General features: G+C 49.9%; 8 protein-coding genes across 8 annotated transcripts; 3 read left to right on the top strand and 5 right to left on the bottom strand.

Annotated features, from left to right (window-relative positions):
• Window positions 1–78: 78 nt before the first annotated feature.
• On the bottom strand, window positions 79–1495 carry N7532_001801 (putative tubulin-specific chaperone c; the record flags this gene model as incomplete). Its single annotated transcript, XM_056614295.1, has 4 exons — window positions 79–285; window positions 345–1073; window positions 1131–1291; window positions 1378–1495. 4 exons carry the CDS (start codon window positions 1493–1495, stop codon window positions 79–81), a joined length of 1215 nt encoding a protein of 404 aa, XP_056479336.1.
• Window positions 1496–3117: 1622 nt separating this feature from the next.
• N7532_001802 (S53 family peptidase) lies at window positions 3118–5038 on the top strand (the record flags this gene model as incomplete). Its single annotated transcript, XM_056614296.1, has 3 exons — window positions 3118–3688; window positions 3756–4617; window positions 4672–5038. The coding sequence occupies 3 exons, from the start codon at window positions 3118–3120 to the stop codon at window positions 5036–5038; spliced, it is 1800 nt and encodes a 599-aa protein (XP_056479337.1).
• Window positions 5039–5232: 194 nt separating this feature from the next.
• N7532_001803 (uncharacterized protein) lies at window positions 5233–6357 on the bottom strand (the record flags this gene model as incomplete). The annotated part of the gene is made up of 1 exon (XM_056614297.1): window positions 5233–6357. The coding sequence occupies one exon, from the start codon at window positions 6355–6357 to the stop codon at window positions 5233–5235; it is 1125 nt and encodes a 374-aa protein (XP_056479338.1).
• Window positions 6358–7054: 697 nt separating this feature from the next.
• Window positions 7055–7976, top strand: rpnL (proteasome regulatory particle lid subunit rpnL; the record flags this gene model as incomplete). Its single annotated transcript, XM_056614298.1, has 2 exons — window positions 7055–7621; window positions 7698–7976. The coding sequence occupies 2 exons, from the start codon at window positions 7055–7057 to the stop codon at window positions 7974–7976; spliced, it is 846 nt and encodes a 281-aa protein (XP_056479339.1).
• A 210-nt stretch (window positions 7977–8186) lies between these two features.
• Window positions 8187–9511, bottom strand: N7532_001805 (uncharacterized protein; the record flags this gene model as incomplete). The annotated part of the gene is made up of 2 exons (XM_056614299.1): window positions 8187–9246; window positions 9303–9511. The coding sequence occupies 2 exons, from the start codon at window positions 9509–9511 to the stop codon at window positions 8187–8189; spliced, it is 1269 nt and encodes a 422-aa protein (XP_056479340.1).
• Window positions 9512–10967: 1456 nt separating this feature from the next.
• N7532_001806 (uncharacterized protein) lies at window positions 10968–11360 on the bottom strand (the record flags this gene model as incomplete). The annotated part of the gene is made up of 1 exon (XM_056614300.1): window positions 10968–11360. The coding sequence occupies one exon, from the start codon at window positions 11358–11360 to the stop codon at window positions 10968–10970; it is 393 nt and encodes a 130-aa protein (XP_056479341.1).
• Window positions 11361–12580: 1220 nt separating this feature from the next.
• On the top strand, window positions 12581–15524 carry N7532_001807 (Isopenicillin N synthase; the record flags this gene model as incomplete). The annotated part of the gene is made up of 11 exons (XM_056614301.1): window positions 12581–12801; window positions 12883–13016; window positions 13082–13354; window positions 13421–13429; window positions 13480–13588; window positions 13643–13666; window positions 13715–13835; window positions 13891–14046; window positions 14098–14181; window positions 14451–14607; window positions 14665–15524. The coding sequence occupies 11 exons, from the start codon at window positions 12581–12583 to the stop codon at window positions 15522–15524; spliced, it is 2148 nt and encodes a 715-aa protein (XP_056479342.1).
• A 353-nt stretch (window positions 15525–15877) lies between these two features.
• Window positions 15878–16753, bottom strand: N7532_001808 (COG1/VPS51 family protein; the record flags this gene model as incomplete). Its single annotated transcript, XM_056614302.1, has 1 exon — window positions 15878–16753. One exon carries the CDS (start codon window positions 16751–16753, stop codon window positions 15878–15880), a length of 876 nt encoding a protein of 291 aa, XP_056479343.1.
• Window positions 16754–16915: the final 162 nt, after the last annotated feature.

The raw sequence follows: 16915 nt of genomic DNA on the forward strand, positions 1-16915 counted from the left end.
TCAACGATGGGAACGCGAAGAAAAATGAACGATTCAACGATCCAAAAATAAAACATTTGTCTTTGAATCGTCGAACCATCATCCTTTCACCAATTTGATGGCGTGCAGGATGTCTTCGAGGGACCATCCCGGCCCGCCGGGAACGATCTCAGCCCAGACCTCCTCCGGGACTGCATCGCTAGGATCCAAAAGGCTCCAGTTCGGACTTGGCTCAGCTTTGATCCACTTGAAATCTTCAACCTGGCTCCAATGATCTTCGTGATCCAAGCGGTCATGATTAGGTGCCTGCGGCATCCATATTAGCACGTTTCAGCAAGAGACCGGGAGGGATGATAATAACTTACATAGGCTTTAGGGATCCGGCCAAATCGAATATTGGTACAATCCTCAATGATGGGGTTACTAGAGCAACTGAGGTAGACATCTACGTCGCTGCAATTGTGCATACGGAACTGCCGACACGAAACCACCATCACACTGTGGTCTACCCCGGTGATGTGTGCCGGGCCGTTCACTTGTCCGCAGATCAGCAGACTCTCCTTGATGTCCTTGATGGTCAAACTGGCATAGGGCTTTCCGTTTGAAGTGGGGATCGACATGTCAACGACGCAATGTAGAAGGGAAGTAATCGAGGCAGGGACAGTAGCAGTAGAGCCAGAGGCCGGAAGCATGATGTGCAGACCATAATGATCGTCTACGGAGACGGAAGATATGCCGCTGGCCGCGAATGCTGACAGACCAGGCTTGGTATCAAGTTGAGACCTTGCCAGTACCTCCGTAGGTGAAATTGCAGGGAAAGAGGTTGGCGCAATCTCGGGTCTCTCTTGGCGTTGCTTGTCCGGTTCATTCAAGGGAGTTGACGGATAGTTCGGAGTTTGATTGCCAGACGAACCCATCGACGAGGCACCGGGAGAGTGGTATCCTGGCACACTGCGACGACCTTCGGCGGCCAACGTGGCAGCATCGGAGAGGGAGATCCCGGAAGAATTCTTCTTTGCCTTGAAACTGAATTTTGAGCGAGGTTCGAATGCTGCGCGAGTTTCGTTCAATTTGTCCTGTAGGGCTTTGATTGCCTGGAAGGTGTTATGTCAGTATGGTTTCCAAGTGGGTCGGTTCTCTGCTTTTCATACCTCTGCGTAGACTCTTTGATCGTAGGTCGGGATATAACTCGCCGCATCCTTAACCTCGTTTGAAAGTCGTACAATCCCGGCTAGGCAATGATCCGTGGCATCCGCTCGTTCACCACCGACAAGGGCCGTATCCGCTAGGCGGTCCATCTGTTCCTGCAAGGCTGAAGTGGGTAGATTAGCAACCATGATTCAAACAATGACTTGTGGGATTGTGGCTCCTACCGAAAGAGCAATTGATTGGACATACCTGTGATTTCATGCTGGAAGTAACGGAAGAAGCGTTCCTTCAAGGGAATATCGGATTTCGAGATGGTTTGGTTCTCAGCCGACAATCGGCGAGCATGCTGAATCTCCGGTTCCGCCATGGTGAATAGGAAACAGCGGTGTGGACGAGAGACGATATGGGAGGTGCAGGATGTGGGCGTGGGAAAGTTGGCAGAAGCTGCGGGTGGGAAGCTATCACGCGGGGGATGGAATGTAGGAATGACGTCGGTCCGATCTCAAACGATCATGCCACCCCGCAGTACAGTGAAGCCTGGGAACTGATGGGGAGGTGGGAAGGTGATGAAATTCGGAGAGAACAGAGCTATTAATATGAGTGAGATGCAACCGAAGCTGCAGCAAGACACGCGCTCTGGGCTAAGAGCTGTCAAAATGCACAATCTCCACGCACGCGGGGTCAAAGGCTCCGAGCGCGACAGCTGCAATGCTAACAGCACACGCAGCTGGGCAACAGTAGCCTCGTGGATTGGGCTTTCTGCAGCTTTCGTATTGAGGAGAACACTCTGCAGGAGTGGAGAATAAAAGCATCCGAGCGGACAATTCGACGCTTCTTTTGCGGTGACGTCGATCATCCCGCATCGGCCTCGGAGCTTGAGATGATCCGCAGGCAGCATTCAGGCCACAAGGCACCGATCTGTCGACAACAATTATCGATCGAATGCAATGAAGTTGAATGCTGATAAACGAAATATAGTTGTGCAAAAATGGCTTACATGATTATCAGGGAAATGCAGGGTTGATCATACATGCGTAGAGTTTCCAGGGGGTATGGAATCGATCTTCATGCACTTCGGACATAATGCAAAAGATCAAATGATAACTGACCATACACTATATCACAAAGAATTTCCGATCTTCAGTGTTTTAACTTGGCAAATTGTAAGGCATAATCTGCAAAACCACTTGGCAAGTTCATTTGGAGTTCGGGTTTCAGGAGGGTCAGAGGAAGTGCCGCTAAAATTAGACACTGGGGGGTTTGGTATACTACGCAGTAAAATGCCGGCATATTCAATACCGAACTTGCTATACCACAGCCAAAATTTGGCCGATGTGAATACGTATTAATTATCCAATGCCATCTCGCAAAGGAAGCCACGGCCAATACTAGGTGCTAGTTCATTTTGTGGCGGACCTACATGGAGTCCCAATCAAAGAAAACGGGGGATCCTGTGACGCCCAAGACAGATACGGGATTCCACTAATTACCAGGATCGACGTCCTCCATCGAGTCAAAGTTCCTGGAATTGCCGATGAGGTCAGAGTAAAATTGGATTCTTCTTGAGCAGTTGATGCTTTATTGACGCATCAATCGGAAAGGGTTGGATCGGCTTCTCAACCTCGTGCGAAATCGAAATTGAGTTCTGTCGATCTTGAAGGCGCCCAATAAAATGAGCCACGAGGACTAAAGTTAACGTTAAGCAGCATCGGGGAACTCGGCCATTTAGCACACGAACCTGTAGTGATGTACATCAAGGAACCCGCCCCGGGTTAGACATACTCACCGTCGCCACCCTCCCAAGGTTGTACTACCGGGCTAAGGTGACTGTACAGCACTCAGGAACAGTAGCTTTTGCATCAAATGCAACCTACCAAGACGCTGTGATCTCATCAATGAGGAGGCGGGTATGGGTACAAGAGCTTGAACTCCCATGTGCGGCATCTTCAAGACCGAATTTATCGATTTGACTTCTCAATGCATATCAATATGGCACATCCAATCGCCTTTGCAGTTCAACTTCTCACAATCACTCTCGCTCTCTTTCAACGCACTCTCGCAGTCGAACCATACCATCAGCTAGTGGAGTCATTGAGCGAAATACCCCATGGCTGGTATAAAGGAGAAAGAGCACCACCTTCCGCATTGATAAAATTCCACCTTGCCATAAAACGGCCCACAAAGCATTTTGAACAAGCAGTCATCAACATCTCGACCCCGGATCACCCGAATTATGGCCGCCATATGAGGCGAGACGAGTTGAAGGACATTTTGCGTTCAGATCCTGCCGCCCTGAATGATGTACTTTCTTGGTTGAAGTCGGAAAATCTTGACCCCAACACAGTCGAGGTCGACGGCATTTGGATTCGCTTCGAAGTGTCAGTGGCTCAGGCGGAGCGTATGCTCAAGACTGAGTTCTCCTATTTTCATGACGCCTCAAAGCTGAACACGGCAATCAGAACGCTCAACTACTCCGTTCCCCAGAGGATACATCATAATATCGCACTGATTCAACCAACGACAAAATTTGCAGCTCTGAATCAAGGCGGCGATAACCCCCGTACCGGGACCGATCATTGCCACCAAGGAGGATCTAAATGCTGATTGCGGATTCGTGGTTCGACCAGAGTGTCTTCGTGACTTGTACAATATCAACGCCACAAAGGCCCGACGTGATAAACGGAATCGATTAGGTATATCGGGCTTTCTCGAGCAGTTTGCTCGACACAATGATTTCCAATTCTTTATGAACAGTCTTTCACCGAACGAAGCCGGCGCGAACTTCTCTGTCGTGCGCATCAATGGCGGGCTAAATGACGAGGACTCTTCAAGCGGTAGCACCGAAGCGAGTTTGGATGTGCAATATTCGATGGCATTGTCATACAACGCGTTGGGCACGTTTTACACGACCGGCGGTCGAGGGCCTCTGATACCTGACGGAGACCAGCCAGATCCAAACAAAACTACGAACGAGCCCTATCTTGAGCAACTCCATTATCTCATAAATTTGCCAGATGATGAGTTACCCGCAGTGCTAACCACCTCTTACGGGGAGCCAGAGCAGACCGTCCCGGCCTCATATGCTGCGGCTGTCTGCAATTTGTATGCCCAACTCGGAGCACGAGGCGTGTCGGTCATTTTCAGCAGCGGAGACTCTGGTGTCGGCAGGTCCTGTCAAAGCAACGATGGCTCGTACCGTACTAGATTCCTGCCAGGGTTCCCTGCTGCTTGTCCCTTTGTCACCTCGGTGGGTGGGACATATAGTCACAGGCCCGAGAGGGCAGTAGATTTCTCCGGGGGTGGATTCTCCGACATATTTCCTCGTCCATCCTACCAAGACGAGGCAGTGAAAGGGTATCTTGACCAGCTAGGGGATCAGTGGAGTGGTCTGTATAACCCCAAAGGTCGAGGTATCCCAGACGTATCCGCACAAGCAAGCGGTTTTCTAATTCGCGACCATGGAAGATTCATGAGGATCAGCGGAACGAGGTACGCCTTTCTCACAATCGTAGTCTGAGTGCTTTTGAGCTAATGTATGTGTAGTGCGTCGGCTCCTGTGTTTGCCGGCATCGTCTCTCAGCTCAACTCCATTCGTCTGGCACAAGGCAAGCCTCGCATGGGATTCCTGAACCCATGGCTGTATTCAACTGGCGTATCAGGAATGACCGACATAGTGGACGGAGGCTCGCGGGGTTGCTATGGTGGTGAACGTGGCATTGCCGTCCCTTATGCGAGCTGGAATGCTACAGCTGGTTGGGACCCGGTCACGGGACTGGGGACACCTGTCGCAAACAACGAAGAAGTGGATATATCCCACAACCAATGGGGTGGTAGAGGTCTGAATTGCTGTGAAGCCCCTGTTCTGGCAATTTATGGGGGCAAGCTGACTAACTACAAAACAAGGCAATAAGGCATCAATCTAAACCCAATTAGGTCCTCCAGCACCTGGATTCCGACACACCCCCTCAGCTTTCCTGCTGCAGTAGGAAAGCTGGACGGCCTGGAATCCTTCATTTCTGACCTTTCCATCGGCTGGCCTTTGTTTCCTCTTTCAGCTAGTCGATTAGGTCGCTGACTCGCTTAGCCGTAAGCTATGACAGCCTTCTAAATGTCGACTGGTGAGAGATTATCTGTCGAGATCGCGGAGAGTGAGACCTGAGGTGGTGGGAATAGGGCATTGTTGGCAACCGGTTCCTTATCCTGCCCTTTCTGCTGCTTCTCATTATACACCTTGATCTTTGCCTCGATCCAGTCCTTCCACTGAGGGTCTTCTTTTAAAGCTTTCTGTACCCTCTGTATCTTGGCCTTCTGTACCACCCAGTCTTGTGGGCGTACGGCCTCGTTGATGGTGTAGCATAGCCATGCTTTATGACCAGGGTTTCCGCAGGGGCACCTTCGCTTAGCAAAAGGCTTATCTTCCTGCTTCTGTAGTATGTGCTGGTCATCTTCTTCCATCTCTTTTGCTTCTGACTCCGCTTCTTTGAAGTCCTGAAATGTCGAGAAAGAAGCTTCCGAGATCGTATTGTCTGGTTCCTGAGGTATTACCTCGTGGTAGAATCCTCGGAAATTCTCAATCAAGTCTCGAGTCTCCCAATCCTCATGATTCATGATGATAGACTCGTACTTCGCCTGCCACCAGATAGGCAAGACGTTTTTCACCGCACGAAGGAAATCCTTGTTCGCACTCTTCACTTCTGGCAAATTCAAGGTAACTGCTTGTTCCCTTAGGGTATTCCAGTCGGCTAGCCAGCGGTCGATATCCACGCCCTTCCTTGGCGGCATCGACGAGAACTGTTTCCACTGAGCACGAATATCCTCCTCGTACGCATTCGATCGGGCAAATCGAGTCTCGAGATACACTAAGCGCTCATACGGAGTCTCATAATCAAGCAGGGAGGCATGGTGAATCGGATCAAGGTTGATGATAATCCACTCGTTCACAGCATCTAGTCCCTTTGCTTGCTGCTCCCATTCTGCAAGATCAAGCTTATAGATATCAAGCCGATCTCTCCATTCGCGCTTTACACTCTCGCTTCCGCCCTCTGTATATTGAGGCCTTCTCGGCTTGCGCATCGGCTGCTCGAGCCTATCTTCCTCAATCTGTGGGTTTATAAGGTCCCACACCTTCTTCTGGCGAGCCAAAAGCTTCACTCTTGCCAGCCAATTCCTCCATTGAGGAGGGTCCTTCAGTTTATCGCCCTTCATGGCGGAGACAGTACTCGATTCCATGGTTGTTTGCTACGTCCACTTCGTTTCGTTCAAGGGGGGCTGTCGCTCAGGGGTAATCGTCTAACACACTCGCTACCACACACGCCGGCTGTGAATAGCTTCAAAATGACGATTGATTCATGGGCGAACCGGGCTCATAACTGTCGCAAACAACGAAGAAGTGGATATATCCCACAACCAATGGGGTGGTAGAGGTCTGAATTGCTGTGAAGCCCCTGTTCTGGCAATTTATGGGGGCAAGCTGACTAACTACAAAACAAGGCAATAAGGCATCAATCTAAACCCAATTAGGTCCTCCAGCACCTGGATTCCGACAACACCATTGTTCTCGAAGTTGGCCGGGTTGGCAGTCTCCGGAGATGAGCCGTAATGGATAGTGTATCGAAATATCACAAAGCTTCCACATTAAGCTTCTTAGTTAAAAGCGAACGAGAGAGCTTTCTTCCCTCAATTTCAATAGCTTCTAATTCGTTTTGAAGATGGGTGAGACTAAACCGTTGCGGCAACTGGCGAGAAGCGGGTCACGTGTATGAAAGCTCACCGCCCACGGCAGCTCCGACATGCCTGGCCAACACCAAGCATCAACTCAAGCAGTCCTCATTGACTCCTCTGTACTGTCGCGATCATCCGATTCCGTCTATTCGCTGGGATAATACCTCAACCCCCTTGATCTCGCTCACATACACCTCTCTTCACAATGTCGGACCTCAAGTCCATCGTCCCGCTGCTCCACAACGCTTTGGAGCACAAGCAGCTCGATGCCGCCAACGATCTGCTCAGCAAAGCCAAGCGCGCTCTTCTCACCCAGAACGCTCTTATCCCGACTCCCTCGACACAGCCTCAGCTTGTCGCCCTTGCACGACAGGTGCTTGAGCTTGGCGCCATCGCTTCCATCCGTCAGACCGACGCCCAGACCTTCACAAGATATTACCAGCAACTGCAACCTTTCTACGACCTTGAGCGACATGCCGGTGTACGAGGCCAGAGCTCCCCTGATATCGATATCACTAGCAGCCAGCGCAGCAAGATTACAGGCCTTTACCTGCTGCTTCTCTTGAGCATGGGTGATAGCGCCAACTTCCACACTGTTTTGGAAGGGTTGGTGGAGGAGGCTAGCTTGAAGGGTAGCCGCGTTGAGGATGATGCATACATCAAGTACCCGGTGGAGCTTGAACGAAACCTAATGGAAGGAAGCTACGATAAGGTGTGGCGGGAGACTAAGTCGGAGCGCGTGCCGTCGGAGGACTTTGGACTGTTTTCTAACGTAAGTGTCGCATCTCTTGCATCCATCAGGAAAGCTGCGTTTTTGGTCGCCGATTTACTAATCCGTGTCTTCATAGGTTCTCATTGGTACCATCCGCAACGAGATCGCCGGCTGCTCCGAGAAGGCGTACCCGTCCCTTCCTATCTCCAACGCCAAGAACCTCCTCTTCCTCGAGTCCGAGGGCGCTGTCATCGAATTCGCCCAACAGCGTGGCTGGATCCTCCGTGATGGGCGGATACACTTCCCCGTCGAGCCTGAAGCGTCTACGAGGTCTGAAAAGGACATCCTGGTGGAAAGTGGCACTGTCATTGAGAACACGCTTGGATATGCTCGGGAGCTGGAGACGATCGTTTAATTCAATACGATCATGCTATCAATTGATATGAAATGGTTTATTATCTTGTTTTGGTTATGGTCCTCGGGTGCAGATGTACTTGTATGCCTGTTGGTGTTGCATTTTGATTTGATCTAGCGTGTTCATGACAACATTCATGTCTAGAGTTTGGTATTGCGTTTTCCCTTGTGCCCCAACTAGGATTTGGCTTGGTTCTTTTCGTACACGTCGTTATACTATGGCCCTCCATACACAAACACGGCGATCGTAGAAGCTGCTCGAGACGCAAAGCAGCTCGGACAACTCTCCTACCTGACTAGATGTGTCCGCGCCCACCCCTTTCCAGACGTCGCTGGCGTAGTTCATACTTTCATGCTCTGTGAACTCTGCCAGCACCTCAATGCTCCATTCGGAGCTCTGGTCCTCCTGCTTCCAGATTACGCGCACAACTCGTGTCCCGCCATGCATGCAACTTGCTAGGACCAAGAAGTGCTGCTCTCGGATGTCCCCAGCGTCGTTTGATTTGACGACTTCTTTTGGATCAAGAAGCTGTAAACGCCAGACACCACCGCCCAGTCCTTCCTCCGCGAGAACTTCCCCTCGTCGTGTCGCATGGTATACGCGAAGACCCTCATCATAACTTCCTGTCAAGAGAACAGGTGCGTCGTCAACTAGCGGCACGGGAAGGGGTATGATGGCAGTGACACCAGCAGTGTGATGGCGGGCTCGATCGTCGTGCTCGAGCAGTAACGGGGAAAGGGGCTCTTCATCACCCTTCTCCTTTCCCCCATGGCTCACAAATCTGCGCGTATGAAGCGAGCCAAAATCGTTACCGGTATACATAAACGGTATCGTATTCTGATTCTGCTCACTTTTTTCGGAAGACTGGGTCATGGCTGCGAGGGCAACAAACCACACCTCAATCATCTGTTTAGCTTCGAATGAACCCCATTCGATAAGGCCATCTTCTTCTGTGATGTCTTTCTCGGTTCCAAAGACAGCTGTCCGGCTATCTGAAAAGGTCACCGCGAATCCATCGGCTGATGGACTGGGAAACCAGTTTTCTGGTGTCCAGGCCAGAAAGAGGGCTGGGATGGAAGGGTCTTCGTGGACTTGCTTAGTCCAGAGCTGCTCGATACTCGGTTGCGTAGAGCCATCCGCTGAGGACTGAGAGACATGGAACAAGGAGACACACCCCGTGCTACTTGCGATAGCAAACTTGCTTCGATTCCTTGGGTGGAAATGAAGATCGAAAACGGCGTATGGGAGTGCAATCCTTTGCACTAGGGAGCTACATAACGATCAGTCACATCGCACAGCTTCGCCGTTGCAGAAAGTTTGACTCACAGCGCATCTGTGGTCTGATCTAGCTTCCAAAGTTGAACACTTCCGGTTTTCGTCTGTTGCACCGTCTCGTCCTCACTCTTGGTCTCGGAGAGGAGGTAAGTACCCACCACGAGATGGTCGGGAATCTGAGGACAAAACTCGAGACAGCTGGGTGGTTGGTCCAGAAAGACGGTTGTTGCTGACCGGGGCAATTGTTTCGCTTGTTTCATTGCGCCGACGTGGTTTCCTGGATCTGTGTGGCCAAATTTATGATGCGGTTCGGTTGGTGGGGCTTTGATATTTTAAAGGTGGCGGAGCGGATTTAGATTTCCATACGGACTATTATAGCGGCCAGAGCTCACTTTCTTATTTTCACTCATGTTGATGCTCTGTTTCCAATTCATGACTGAGCCAGCACCGATAGGAGATAAAACTACTAGAAATCTGAAATTGTTTCATTCCCTAACCTTTCTCTGATGTACGAATTTTTTCAAGGTTCAAATTGGTACTAGTATTAAATTAGGTGGTGCTCCGCTCGATCCTCGTCCTAACAATAATGATCACGTATTATCATAGGCACACATGGCAGTATTCAATGACCCGTATAGCCAGCTACTTAGCCCATCCATATGGGTTTCCATTCATATCGGGTGGGAAAATACGCGTCAAATAATCGGGCCAGTCGGGCTTCCGGCCCCAGCTCCCAAGCGCTCGAACATGTTCCCAGTGTGCCGATGTATCACTCAGCATCTTTTCAACCAAGAATTGCTGTCATATGACCTCCTTCGACAAGGATGCCCTGTGCGGTGAGATTAGAATGAGTGAAAACGATATCATGGCCATCTGGAAAAGCAGATTTGGCCATGTGTCGCTGTATGTCTGGTTCTGATTTAACAATATTTCCCAGGATAAACTAGTTGAACTGCTGCTTACGACTAAATCGCAGTATCGGATAATGCCATTACCATAAAGTGAATGAAGAATCGTTCCTTCCTGATTTTCTATGCATTCATCTTAGACTTAAATACAACCACACTTGTCGCGTCAAGGATACTGAGTGGTGATGATTTTGAACAGAATAAGTCACACTGCTAGTGTAGAGGATAGAGATGTTGGGGATCAACAAGAGGCTCATTAGGATGAAAAGAGGGGGAGATCGGCCCAGTAAGATTTTGATCCAATAGCTACTACAGTAGGAGATGCCAGGGATGGGATAGGAGACAAGGGTATGTGGCAGCAGTAGTGTCCTTGGACACTCAACTGTGAATTTATTACCATTCGGTTAACTGAAAGACACAATTTCCACGGAACGCGGAATCAAAAATTGGTGTATTTGATAATATAAGACGCTGACAAAGAGATTAGCTCAAGAGTGATGACAAACGCTATGCAAACAGCGCGTGGTCGCTTTTTAATCCAGGATTTCTCCGGGGTAGTTATTTCTAGAGCCGTGATTACTCAGAATCAGACATGCCTCAATCGAAATAAAACCCGAAAATAACTTACAAGTCTATTTCGAATTCGAATTAGAAAGATACTCAATGCGTAGAGAATATTTCAGACAAATCATCCCTTTTGACAAAAATATTAGGCGAAATACAGATGAAAATAAAAAAAGCACCAAAAAAATGAGGACAAAGGCAGATGCACATCCGGTACCTCTGTCTTCGAAAACCACTTTCCTTCTCAAGACAAGTGTCGAGTTTTTATCTCAGGGTGAATCCCCCGCAGGCTTTGAATGTCGGCTCCATACCCTTCGTCAGGAAACCATTTTAACATGTATCCCATATCCTTCAGAGAGGCCATGAACAAAGAGCAGATTGGAAATGTCGGGGGCAAAGTCTGGCCCATCTGACGAGAGAACACTTGTGCCATCTGATCGAACGTCAACTCATCTCCAGCGAGGGAGATCGCCTTATCCTGATAATGCTCGGGGTTCAAAAAACCATCATCCCCCACGATGTCGCTAGTCGCGCCCAACTGAAGCGGTTTGCCCTTCAAGGCCATCTTGAAATATGTCGCAACACCTTCGCCGAAGAAATCTGGGGTCAGAATGCCGCCGGCCTTAGGATAGTCCATGTCATTCAATTGGCCTTTGCACGATCGACAAGGTGATGCTCAATGTTGTGCTTTTTGATGAAATGTGGAATATTGGTGGGGTTATTGTATGACTTCTCTTAGCCCCCGCGGTCAACAGAGCTATAGACAAAACTTTTGATGTTCTGCTTGATGGCCTCATCGACAAGGGCTTTCCCTTGTACTTCATCTGAGCTGTTGCCGATAGCCGCCGGCTTCCCTCTTGATTAGCTTGTTGTGTTTATCTATGGCGGGGAGCCCTTGAAGAAATCAAGTATCTGCACACTGTAGACACCCCAGATGGGAGCGGAAGTCAAGCGCTGGGCATTTTGAAAGATATCTGCCGGTTTGTCCAGGTCTGCATATCTGCTGGAAACGGATCATCGAACGCGTAAGTGGGCATGGTTCTTTGGAGGCTATCCGCAATGGCACGCCGTTATGTTTGTATTGTCCGAACTGTGCGTACGGCCGCCGAGCGTGGAGGCAGACCGAGCCTGGACCGTGATGGAAGGGGCTGTCACGCGCTAAGTTGAAAAAAAGGCGTCAAAAGGACGGAGTGACACTGAAGGTTGTCAATAATCTCATGGCACAGGCAGCTGTAACCCATGGCCATGTCTGGCATAAATCAGAGAAAAGTGTCGCTGATGATCAAAAAGCATCGGAGATATAGGTCTTCAAGTGTTCAGTGTTTTTTAGATGAAATGGATTTTCCAATATTGAAAACCATTTTCGTGTAAGATTGATAAGAGTCGATGAAATATGACTCCGAGGAGTGTTGTCTTGGATGACACCATGGACCGGTACATGTGAATGTATTCCTCGCAAAGACATGCCCAGGACACTTGCGGAGACATCAACATGTGGGTGGTGCTACTAGGAGGTCTTTGTAGCTCGCAGATGAAATACCCGGAATACATATATTTCTTGTATTCGTGTCCTGTGATGCAGCTCGAATATCTGAGCCTACACTAGTGTAACATTTCCAAGGTTGTGAACCTTTTCAAACTTCAATATTTGCAGGTACATCACGAGAAGATGAGTCAAAAATCAACAGTGCATCTTCATAGGAAAACATGGTTGCGGGCCGATCGGCTTCCCCGCAGCAAATCTTGGAAGCACATGATTAGGTATGACACGCTAGCCCCCTCGGCACGGCAGGCAAGTCGAATCCAAACAACACTTACCAGGAACACGAGCTGCTACGATTACATCTCCCTCCAACCATGTCGCTCTTGTTCAATACCCTGCCGGAAACGGCCCGGGTGTCCCCCACGCCCTTCAAGGTCTCCATCCACAAGAGCCGGCTGACCGAGCTGGAGACGCTCATCAGGCTATCCAAGTTGGCCCCGCACACCTTCGAGAACTCGCAGACTGATGGCCGCTATGGTGTCACCACCGAATGGCTGGTTGGTATGCGGGATCAGTGGCTACAATCCTATAGATGGTACATTCTTTGACCCTAGCCATGGATCTATGCGATGTGCTCACTTCCCTTCATCTGACATAAACTAATGGATTGCGGTAGGAAATCATCCGAGGACCGCATCAACAGCTTTCCCCAGTGGAAAATCGAAGTCGAAGATCTGTCGATTCATTTCGTAGGTCTCTTCTCGCGGAAGAAGGATGCGATCCCGATTCTATTGATCCACGGATGGCCTGGTACGAACAACAGACGGCCGACCAACAGCTTAGCAGGATAATGGCAACTGACAATATTTCTCTAGGGAGCTTCCTGGAGTTCCTCCCTATTCTGGACAATTTCAGGCAGGAATATACACCTGAAACCCTGCCTTACCACTTAATTGTCCCGTCGCTTCCCGGATATACGTTCTCTTCTGGTCCTCCGCTTGATAAGGATTTCAACACGTGGGACATTGCCCGCGTCCTCGACCAGCTGATGAAGGACATCGGATTCGGAAATGGCTATGTTGTCCAAGGTGGTGATATCGGAAGTCACGTAGCCAGATGTCTCGCTGTGGATCATGAAAGCTGCAAAGGTAAGCCATTATTGCTATCATGGATGGTTGATTGATTTCCAGGGAATCATGCTGACATATCTGAAGCCGTACATCGTGAGTACTCTTGTACCATGATACAATTATAAGATACTAACATTAGTCAGTCAATGTTTGTTTCATGCGACGACCAGAAGGAGTAACCGATGACAATTTGAATGCTTTCGAACTACAAGGCATCGAAAGACTGGAAAAGTTCCAGGCACTGGGGTCCGGGTATGCTATTGAACATGGTACTCGACCCAGTACAATTGGCCATGTACTTTCTAGCAGCCCCATGGCACTGTTAGCATGGTACGTGGACATTGCAGAAGAAAAGCTCCTGATTACTGACCCTGGTAGGATTGGTGAAAAGTACCTGCAATGGGTCGATGAGCCCTTGTCTCAGGACTATATCCTTGAATCAGTTACTTTGTATTGGCTTACAGCTACAATTGCTCGGTCGATCTATACATATCGCCAGGTATGCACAACCAGAAAAACGCCGACAAAATAGTCAATTCCTAAAGATCAACTAGAATTACCCACCACCATCCGTTCCCGCTGCAAATGATCCTCGGTGGTACATCCAGAAACCTTTTGGATTTTCTTCTTTCCCCATGGAATTAGCACCCCTACCTCGATCATGGGTGGCGACTACTGGAAACCTCGTCTACTGGGGACAGCATCAGAAGGTAACAGCTTGTGTAACATCATAAAGAGCAGAGTTAATTTGAAATCAACAGGGTGGCCATTTCGCAGCACTCGAAGAGCCCGAAGCGCTTAAGACTGATCTTACAGAATTTGTGCAGAGGGTCTGGCCGGATGTGGTTGGTAGTCAATAGGCTCATTACCTGCTGTGATATTTCTTTTTGATATGGTAATTTATATACGCTGATGAAATGTCACCCAACCTTGGAAGGACAGGAAAGGGCCATGTATTAAATTTGAACATTAAGAACGGGACCAGTGGTCTTCTATCATATATGTAAGATAGAAAAACGGTATAAATAGTAAGGTAGTATGTGTTGAGCTGGCAAAAATGGCCCAACGCTGATGTATTGTTCGTGTTGTCATTGTGGAGCTGCTGGAACACCAGCAGTTCCCCACATTTGAGGCTCCCATCGATGCCGCTGATCTAACCTCCAACTACACAAGGCCGGAACTACTCACATCGCTTGAAGGCACGATGTGCTCAGCTGCTACAGACCCCATGGATATCGATACAGTCTTCTCCGACGAATCTAGCTTTTACGGTAATTATTCGCGAGGGACTTCCATTGACAAATGCCACCAGGCTGACACTCACCCAGGCGACGAGGAAGAAAAGGCAAGCTTGGAAAAACAAGCAGCTACCTTCGACCCAGAACCATACTGGTCAAAATTCCACCCTAAGCTTCTATCAACGCTTCAGCATGAGCTCCGCGCACCGACTTCGCCCGCAAAATCAGAGCCGCGGGCATCTGTACATGCAAACGAGGACGTCTCAGATTCAACTCTCCGGAAGAACCAACGCGGGCGCAAAGAACCTATATCCCACTTTCTCTCACGTCTCCCGCCTTCTAAAACATTGGCTTCAGACGTCGGCCCCTGGATCTGGATGTTTGGCCCAGACTCCAAGGCCCAACTGGACCAAGACGTCCCTTCGTTCGTGAGGAAGGGTAGTGGCCTGCTACATGCCTATGAGAACGAGAGCACGGAACTCCGCGCAGCCCATGAGAGATCCGGCGCGAAGACTACGGCTCCTCTGACCCGTAAACTGAGTCAGCTTCGTCGCGCGCTGGAACGGAATATTCTGGACTCTGCACGGGAATGTGGTGTGACGTACGGGAAGTGGATGCTATTCCCCAACGTACGGAATGTGGATTCGATTTGGAAAACGGTTGTTACTGCGCTGGATAAAGGGAAGCTGGGGAATGAGGCAAAGGTTGCTACAGATGATGGGTCGGGACAGACGCGGCTGATCTGCATCTATACGAAAAACTTTGGAGACAAGGAGGACGTGAAGCGCGTGTTGAAGATGATGGTCGAGGTGGGACTGGTGCAAGAGGAGGCTAAGCCGATATATTACAAGTGTGATGCCTACACGCATCTGGATATCAAGTCGAAGAACGACTACGGTCTCAAAGCCAGTATGTTTTCGAGTCGTGATGTGCTTACTGGGAAGGTTTGAATTTGCAAGGCAAACCATTCGATAGTTGCGTTAATGCGAGATGATGCTATGATTATGACATTATGTGGCATGGCTTGATTGCCAGTGGGTATCTATGTGTATACTATTCTCGTAGTATACAAGCGGACGGCATAAAATGGGGACTCCGAGGCGGTAAAATGGCCAAGGGCCAAGGTCAACAAATGGGTAAATGCATCACAAGTGACAGCAACCGCCGCTCATGTAATCCAGGCATAGTGGTTAGCCTATCGCGAGAGGAGTACCCATGGTGATGCCTATGAGTGGCTCTGGTGGGTGTCGGGATCTCGGCTCGAGATGAACGAGAAGAGACTAAAGCAAAGGAGACAATCTCTTCAGTCCTTGTTGGTCTCCTTGTCCATGACCTTTTCGCAGGTTTCGCGGACTTCCGCGACGCCCTTGACCTGGCCCCAAGCCTCAAGTAGCTTCTGGACCTCCTTCCAGTCCTTCTCGGCCTCTTCCCGTTTATCGTCCGCAATATATTTCTCTAGTCTCTGAGGCGCCGCAAGGACCCATTTGACAGTCTCCTTCTTAGCCTTCATGTTCCAGACGGGATTTTGCTCACGTTCCTCCTTGATCCGCCGTCTGTGCTCCTCCCCTTCCTTGATGAGACCGCCCGCAGTCTCAGCAACGAAGGAAATAGCCGGACCAAGAGTCTTGGTCATCGTCAATGGAGCTCCCCGTTCATCCATACTTTGACGCATCTTGCCAATTGTTTCCACGGCGCGAATCAACTTGGAGTAGTTGTCGTAAACGAGCGCCTTGCGCTCTCCATCTAGGGTGCGGATATCGCCAACGAGTGTGTTTTCGGCTTTAAGGATTGTGGACAGCGATGAAGTGGAAAGGAGGTGTTCGACGTAGCTTTGTGGGTCGAAATCCGCATTGTCTAGCTCCGTCCCCGAGGCGAGAGTTGAGGGGTTGGAGATGTCACCCGCGTCCGTGTTGCGAGGGACACTGCGGGATCGAGCGCCACTCGGACTGTCGGAGCCAGGAGGCTTTAGCTTATAGTAATCTCGTAGGGCGGAGCGGTTCCGGCGACCTGTGTTGGGGTTGGGCGAGATCGCTCGCGCGGTGGACGGGGTGGACGAAGCACTCAGCCCGCCGGGGATATTGGTGTTTAGCGTATCAAGAGAGGGTCGCGAGGAAGCCGGCCCAGGGGAGTGACCCCGGGAGGAAGCAATTGAAGGGCGGGGAGAAGATAGCGTCGACATAATTGCAATGGTGAAGGTGGGATGTCCAGCGGCGCGGACGACGGGCCAGATCAACCGGAGATACCCTATGGCCGGCCAGCGGCCCGTGCTCGTTCGGCGGAGCTGGAGCAGCTTCGATTTCGCCGTCTCCACCACGCTCGAGGGCCGTCATCACGAAGAGAT

The sequence above is a fragment of the Penicillium argentinense genome (assembly GCF_028826775.1).
Source record: "Penicillium argentinense strain IBT 30761 chromosome Unknown utg000002l_segment0_segment0, whole genome shotgun sequence".
NCBI lineage: Eukaryota > Fungi > Ascomycota > Eurotiomycetes > Eurotiales > Aspergillaceae > Penicillium > Penicillium argentinense.